The sequence below is a fragment of the Chenopodium album genome, chromosome 12 (genome assembly GCF_948465745.1).
Source record: "Chenopodium album chromosome 12, dcCheAlbu1.1, whole genome shotgun sequence".
Taxonomy (NCBI): Eukaryota; Viridiplantae; Streptophyta; class Magnoliopsida; order Caryophyllales; family Amaranthaceae; genus Chenopodium; species Chenopodium album.
In genome coordinates, this window is record NC_137845.1 from 19,182,125 (window position 1) to 19,190,574 (window position 8,450).

Sequence of the window (8,450 nt, forward strand, 5' to 3'; positions counted from 1 at the left end):
CATAACTGAAATAGTAAAACATAGATAAGTTCAACACAAAGAACGAATACTCTCAATCACACCAATCCCATTGTATGTCAAATCCCCGAACCTCACATCATCAAGCTAACCTGTGCAATACTGCTCCCCAATAATACAAGTGTAATAATTGGATCATCACAGGGTCATTGATAGGCGAAGGCCATGACCAAAAGAAAACACACACAAAAGCACGCAATCAGCAAAGCTGAGCACATACAAGCTACAACGTACAAAACCTAACATGCTCAATTAAAGTAAATAAACATACAAAGCGAATTCATTGATCAAGACTCCACACTTAAACAATTCAATTGACTCAACATACTTAGTAACCAGTTCCAAACACTTGACTTTTTATATTTAGTTTGATTAATTTAATTTGGAGTAAGCAATAGACGAGGTTGTCCAACCCACCAAATCATTTTGGTCCCAAATGACCATTTAAAATAAAAGTTTAGCGCAATGCAAGAATGGGCGCGACTCCATTCTCACAAAGTTAGTCTAGGATCCCATCTAACTTTCATTATAAAATAAAAATATAAATACCAAAAGAGAAGAGGACATGTTGATCAAACATGCCTCGAAAAGCCACGGGCTACCACCGTGTACCCCAACCCATAATTGTCAATACTCTAGAAGTGCACCCTTTCCAGAGTTTTATTGCTCATCCTTGTTTCACTTTACGTGATTACAATTTTAATTAATAGTCGACTCATTCAAGTAGACCATACATAACGATCATACATCAATTCACTTTTAATCTTATTTAGGACAATGGTGATCACATCACAAATTGACCTTTAATTCCTTTAAACTTCCAAATTATCCAAAATTGTTGAACATAGTCAACCCACCTAGCCATTTCGGCCTAATCCACTTTTACTCAACATACTAACAAGTCATGCTTGAGTAATAAATAAAATAATAATAATCTTGTGGAATAATTAATAAATTCATTCCACTTAAACCATTCTATTCCAATCCTTCAATAATCCAATTGTGGTTAATAAACCAATCCAATAAAAATATGCTTGTATTAATATTCCATACAAACAATTAATCCAATATAATTCAACATGCTTGCATCCATAATTCCATACAAACATAATCAATTCACCAAAACATGTCTCATAAACATAAGCACATGAATTAATTAAATGTATAACCAAACAATTTCCATCCAAGTGTTCTCTAAACATGAAACTAAGTTCTTTCTTTTTGGTACCTAAACATGATACTACTTACAACGAAGTAGACATGTACGTACCTCGTATAAACAATCCTTTGTGCCACTTTTAATCACTTAAAAGTCTCCTAGGGAATAATCACTTCCTAGAAAACAACCAATAACAATAAATTAATACTCAACCAAATTTCTAGCAACTTAAATATACTTCAGACTACTTAAAAAAAAATCTGAAAATTATTTTAAAACCTCTAATTAAACTCCTTTTTAATGGGTAATCACACCCTTTCATTAAAATCACAATTATACTACTTTAAATAAAATTCCAGCATTTTAAACTAATCAAAAACCCTTTTGTAGGGAATATTTCAAGCATTACGATAACCCCAAACTTGAACCCCACTGTGATCATACACTAAAGTACGGTGGCGTTCCAAAGGGAAAGACAAAGAGCAAAAAGAGTCGCCAACAAGTTTTAGGAACTTGTAAACCCAAAAGACAATCCAGAAGGACCATCAACTACTCCATAATGTCTTGAACCAAATAGGGTCCGGGGATGAAGGTACGAATCCAATCTACAAAAGAAAGGACCCGCCCTATAAAATAGGCCTCTACTTTGTTCTGCTCGTATTCATGTGCGCTTTTCGAATAACATACAAACATTATATTAAACCTACCCTGTTTAATCTATGTTGGTTGAATATTAATGCACAAATAATTCTATTATTGGCGATCACTTGAATTAAAATCACATTAGCCTAAACCAAAATTAATAATTATCTTATTAAGCGTGATTTCAAGTACAAATTCCCTTTAAACCTGCATAAAAGGCGTGATCAAGCAATAACAATAAAATATCAAGCAACATAATAATAAATCAAAATAACAATCATAATGATGATAATAGCATGATAAGGCATAATAAAGCTTAATAAAATAGCAAGATCCTAGGCATGATACTAACAAGGTTAATAACAAACCCTAGCATGTCACTAAGCAATAAAGATCAAAGCTTTAAACCTAACATGGTACTAACATGATATTAGAAAGAGTAAAGGCACCCTAAACATGATACTAGAAAGCATTAGGTAACATCCTAACATGATACTAGAAAGCATTAAACAATAATAAACACGCTTTCTACATTGAAAGAGAGTAATAAGATTACATACTTTGAAGCCTCGTACCTCTTTCTAATAACAAAATACACAAGTTAGTAAACTTCAATGAAAATAATAAACAATAATTAAAGAATCAAACTGAAATCAAATTAAACAAAGTTTAGACTAGTTTTGGACCAAACCCTCAGAAAATATCAACCTTGCACGTCTAGGGCGAAGGCAACTTCGAACTTGGCTAAGAGACTCTAAGTCTTGCGAATGCGGAATATTGTGTTTTGTAAAAAGGTAGTTTAGAAATAGAGAAAGAAGAATATATTTTACTTAGAGAAAGAATAGAGAGAATTAAGAAAGAGAATTGAGAATATTGTTTGTAGATGATTTTGAAAACAGGGACTCGGACGCTATTTATAACGAAAATAATCCGGAAAAACATAGAATTTGATAAGGAATAAAACTCCACGCTGTCGCCAGGAACTAACTCTGTCGCGACGCGACAATGTCTGTCGCCAGGCGACAGGGTCTGTCGCGTGGCGATAGACTTGTCGTTTGGCGACAGCCTGTATTAGCGCGTTTTTTCTTCACGCGGAATCCGATCTTTAATCAACTTGATCTACGGAATCCGTACAGAAGATAAAATACGTATTTTTAAGATAACAAAACAATATTTTATTCCAAATAAAAAAAATCTTTTAAGAATAATTAATTATCAAATCTAACAATATTAGAATTAAAAAGAACTTTCTAGAAACTTCTAGAAAACTATAATTAATCCTAATAATTTTAGGAATAATAATTAATATTGGGCCCTCCTCTAGATCATTGGGCCGTATTAAAACAAATAACTGGGCCCAGTTTAGTATTTTGGCCATAACTTCCTCAATATTCATCGGAATTGGGCTCAAAATATATCGTTGGAAAGATCTTTTCGAGCTCCATCCATCTACACCATTATTGGACCCTTATTATGGACCAAAATAAACTGAATTGGACGTTTTCAAATAAATAAAGTCATTTTCAAAAACAGAGAGAGAAGAATTTAATTAAAACTAAACCGCAACACTTGACTTTCAAATCACTTTCACCTAATTCGATAATAACACAACGTGCAAGGCATTCATCACTGGGTTTGGTTTTGGGGAGACACAAATGGGTGTCTACACCTTTAAAACTCAAGGATAAAATTTAAAGTATAAAAAAAACTTCGTTAAAAATCAAAAACTGACCGAAAATCATATTTAGAGGCTGAATTTGGCCACGAGAGGGTGGTGCTCACTACCAATGGTAGTGAGTCTTTCTTAAAACATTGTTTCCACATGGAAAACACTACTTTTTTTTTATCAAAATCGGATGAGTTCAGAACCTAATCGGGATTAAAACGGGGTTAATATTAACGAATGGAAATCTAAGAATTAAAACACGAATTTACGTGTTCAAAATATTCTGGGATTAAGTTAAACTAATCAGAATTTATAATCACCAAAATTTCAAACATCATTACTATAGAAGTCCTAAATCAATTGTTCGTAAAAACCCTAAAATCGTGATTTTCAATAATTAAAAACCCTAGGTTATAAAATTTACAAAATCTGGAAATTATGACATTTATAAAATCTGAAATTATAAAGTTTAATCATCAAAATACAATTTGATACTAATTAAATTAATTTCAAACAATAAAATCGAAACCCATAAATCAATAATTATAATTACACAAATTAATAAAACAAAGGAGAAAATAAGACTAACCTTTTATGTGGGGAAAATTTTGGGGATGTATGAGGTATTTATAGGAGAGAGAGTTGTAGGGTAAGTAGGAGTATTGGGCTTCATAAAATTAATGGGCCAATTAGATAAATGCAATGGACTAGGCTTTGTTTGTATGGCATAGATTGTAGAATGAAAGCTCATAAAATAATTTGTACTAAAATAATTTTCGGCCCAAATTAATAATTTGAAACTTTTTAAAATAAAATCCGAAAAAATACAAATACATATTATAAATAAAATAAATTTTCATTTATAAAATATTTAAAAATACGGGGGATTACAATCTACCCCTCTTAAAAGAAGTTTCGTCCCGAAACTTAGCACAAAATCCCTTAAATTGTAAAACTTTTGCATAAAGCCATTTCAAAATTTTCAAAATTATCTTGCTGGAATTCCAGTTGTGTCATAATATTGACACTAATATCTTATCACCATCCCAATTTACGCACTTCACTTGATACGTAAACAATAAAATAGCTATGAAAAGCATAAAAACACCACAAAATAGCATAAAATAAGGCAAAAGGCGCGAAATTATACGCATTCTACCCCCCTTAAAGAACAAGAGTTACGCCCTCGTAACTCACCTCATTAAATAACTCAGGATATCTCTTTCTCATACCATCCTCGGCCTCCCAAGTAGCCTCCTCATTCTCATGGTTTGACCAAAGAACTTTAACAATTTTCACATCCTTATTGCGCGTACTACGCACCTTATGATCCAAAATTTTCACAGGCTTTTCCTCATAAGTTAAAGTCTCATCCAACTGAATCGATTCAGATTGTAGCACGTGCTTAGAATCAGGAACATACTTTTTCAATTGAGAGATATGAAACACATCACACATTTTCTCAAATTCCATAGGTAATGCCAATTTGTAAGCAACTTTGCCTACACGTTCCAAAATTTCATAAGGACCTACATACTTGACACTCAATTTGCCCTTCTTTCCAAATCTCATCACTCCTTTTGTAGGTGAGACTTTCAAAAAAGACCTTATCACCCACATGAACTCATCATCTCGCCTTTTCAAATCGGCATAACTTTTCTGCCTATCTTGTGCAGCCTGGATTTTTGAACGAATCAACTTCACTTTGTTCACCATTTCCTCAATATACTCTGTTCCTAAAACAAGATTCTCGCTATAGTCATTCCAACATACAGGACTTCTACACTTTCGACCATATAATGCTTCGAAAGGTGCCATGCCAATGCTAGAATGGTAGCTATTATTGTAGGAAAACTCAATCAAATCCAATTGATCCTCCCAAGTACCTTGAAAATCCAAGGCACACGCCCTTAGCATATCCTCCATGATTTGATTGGTCCTTTCAGTCTGTCCATCCGTTAATGGGTGGAACGCAGTACTCATTTTCAGTGTTGTTCCCAAGTTGGCTTGAACCTTTTGCCAAAATTTGGACAAGAACCTTGAATCTCGATCGGAGATGATGTCCTTAGGCACTCCGTGTAATCGAACTACATTCTTCACATAGACCTTTGCCAATTGTTTCTTCTTCCAAGTTTCCTTTATTGGAATAAATATCGCAGACTTTGTAAGTCGATCTACAATCACCCAAATAGTGTCATTGCCACTTTTGGTTCTAGGCAATCCTGTGACAAAATCCATGGATATCGAATCCCATTTCCAACATGGAATCTCCAAAGGTTGAACCTTGTCCATAGGTCTCTTGTGATCAATCTTGACCCTTTGAAAAGTCAAGCATTTACTCACAATTCAGCTACTTCTCTTTTCATATTTGGCCACCAATACAACACTTTCAAGTCCTTGTACAACTTGTCTCCTCCCGGGTGTACAGAATATTGAGTATTGTGGCTTTCTTCCATGATTTTTCTCTTTAAATCCTCACACTTTTCTGGTATGCACCATCTTTCTTTGTAACTCAAACTTCCATCATCATGGATCTTGAAATCTACATTCTTCCCTTGGCTCATTTTCTCCTTAATCAATTGGATTCCCTCATCACCTTTCTGACTCTCTTTAATTTCATCCAACAATGAACTCCCAAGTGAAAGAGCACTTAACCTTGCTTCTACTTCACCATAGCTCACAACCTCTAAATTCAAACGCTTCATATCTTCACATAATTCGTCAGGCATGATTAAAGCATTCACACCATGACTTGATTTCCTACTCAAGGCATCCGCAACAACGTTTGCTTTTCCCTTCATGTTATTTAATGTTCACGTTATAGTCATTGAACAATTCCAACCAACGCCTCTGTCTCATATTGAGATTCGTCTGAGTGAAGATATACTTGAGACTTTTGTGATCTGTAAAGATCTTACACTTTACTCCAAATAAATAATGTCTCCAAATCTTCAATGCAAACACTACAGCCGCAAGTTTAAGATCATGTGTAGGGTAATTGATTTCATGAGATTTGAGTTGGCGAGAAGCATAAGCTATCACCTTCCCATTTTGTTGCAACACACACCCTAATCCATTCTTTGAAGCATCACTATATACTTCAAATCCATCACTTCCATCAGGTAAGGTTAAAACAGGTGCAGTGGTTAAACGCTCTTTAAGTGTTTGAAATGCTTGTTCACACTTTTCATCCCATTTAAACTTACTTTCCTTCTTCATCAAGGTAGTTAAGGGTCTAGCAATCTTCGAGAAATCCTTCACAAACCTTCTATAGTAGCCAGCTAGTCCCAAGAAACTCCTTATGTCAGACACATTCTTAGGCGTAGGCCATTCACTCACTGCTTGAACCTTTGTTGGATCCACAAAAACACCTTCTTTAGACACATAATGTCCCAAAAATGCAACCTTCTCTAACCAAAACTCACACTTTGAAAACTTAGCATACAACTTATTGTCTCTAAGAGTTCTCAGCACGGTCCTTAAATGCTCCTTATGTTCTTCCTCACTTTTCGAGTATACCAAAATATCATCAATAAAAACAACCACAAACTTATCCAAATACTCATGGAATACTCGATTCATCAAATCCATAAAGATTGCAGGTGCACTGGTCAACCCAAAAGGCATAACTGTAAACTCATAGTTCCCATATCTAGTCCTAAAAGCAGTCTTAGGAATATCCTTATCAGCAACTCTTAGTTGATGGTACCCCGAACGTAAATCAATCTTGGAAAACACACTAGCTCCTTTCAATTGATCAAACAAATCATCGATCCTGGGCAGTGGGTACTTATTCTTTATCGTCACATTATTCAACTCCCTATAATCAATGCACAACCTCATGCTCCCATCTTTCTTCTTCACAAATAAAACAGGTGCTCCCCAAGGAGATGCACTTGGCCTAATATACCCTTTATCCAACAATTCTTGCAGTTGCACTTTCAACTCTCCCATCTTAACAGGTGCCATTCTATATGGTGCCTTAGAAATTGGTGCCGTTCCAGGAACCAAATTTATTGTAAACTCCAATTCCCTCTTTGGTGGCATTCTAGAAATCTCTTTAGGAAATACATCTAAAAACTCATTCACAATTGGCACATCTTCCACATTCACCTTATTACTCTTTTCCAAGTCTTGCACACAACAAAAGAATAAAGGATACCCTTTTGTCACAAGTTTTGACAACTTCATTCCAGAAATAATTCCAATACCTTTTGGTTTCCCAAAACGTCTGTAAGACACAGTCTTTCCCAAAGAACTCCTTAAATGAATCTTTTGTATCTCACAATCAATCTTAGCTTTATAAGTGGCCAACCAATCAATTCCCAAAATAACATCAAGGTCACCCAACTCAAAATTAGCCTCAGCACGAAGTACATTTCCATTATCCCTCCACCAAATATCTGCCTCTTCTTTCAAATATATGGCAGCTTGATCCACTCTCATATTCACAGGACAATTCAAAGCAGCAAAGATCTTATCGAACTCCCTAATCCAATTCTCCAAAAAAGTTGGGTCTCCACCTCCCTTAAAGTATGGTGGTTTGACCTGAGCAAGCTTCTTAAACATCTCACCCGCAGGATCAGGATTATCATTGCGGTTTTGGTTCAAGTTCTTAGCTAGAAGCCTAATAGCATCAGCTAAAGCATCATTGTTGGTCATCTTCCTTCTCTGCCTAGAAATATAACGCACTCTTAGGCTAACGTCGACACAAAAGAACTCTACTTGCTTAACACCTCACATTCATAAAATATATTAAGGAAGAAAGGTGAGCAAGGCCACACGATCGCCCCTAATAAGTCACTTTTAAAGGAAATGATTATTAAATATTAATCATTCCTACGCACAAGAAAAATAATTCCCTTGATTCAATCCCCTCCAAAATTCAAGCATTAAGTAAACAATATAATTAAATAAACATATATTATTAGTCACATAACTACATGTTTCACATAATAATTATTT

At 34.7% G+C, this 8,450-nt stretch overlaps 1 protein-coding gene across 1 annotated transcript; it reads right to left on the reverse strand.

The window, feature by feature from the left end:
• Positions 1-5,824: 5,824 nt before the first annotated feature.
• Positions 5,825-8,147, reverse strand: LOC145571031 (uncharacterized). Its single transcript, XM_081630131.1, has 3 exons — positions 7,396-8,147; positions 6,411-6,990; positions 5,825-6,280 (listed from the first exon to the last, which is right to left on the reverse strand). Exons 1-3 carry the CDS (start codon positions 8,145-8,147, stop codon positions 5,825-5,827), a joined length of 1,788 nt encoding a protein of 595 aa, XP_081486257.1.
• Positions 8,148-8,450: the final 303 nt, after the last annotated feature.

Excerpts from the sequence above, each read along its gene's own strand:
- LOC145571031 (XM_081630131.1), bottom strand. The coding sequence starts at position 8,147 with ATGACCAACAATGATGCTTTAGCTGATGCTATTAGGCTTCTAGCTAAG. Across the intron at positions 6,991-7,395 it reads CAAGAATTGTTGGATAAAGG|TGAGGAAGAACATAAGGAGC; the intron begins GTATATTAGGCC and ends ATACTCGAAAAG. Across the intron at positions 6,281-6,410 it reads GGAGACATTATTTATTTGGA|GGAAAAGCAAACGTTGTTGC; the intron begins GTAAAGTGTAAG and ends AATAACATGAAG.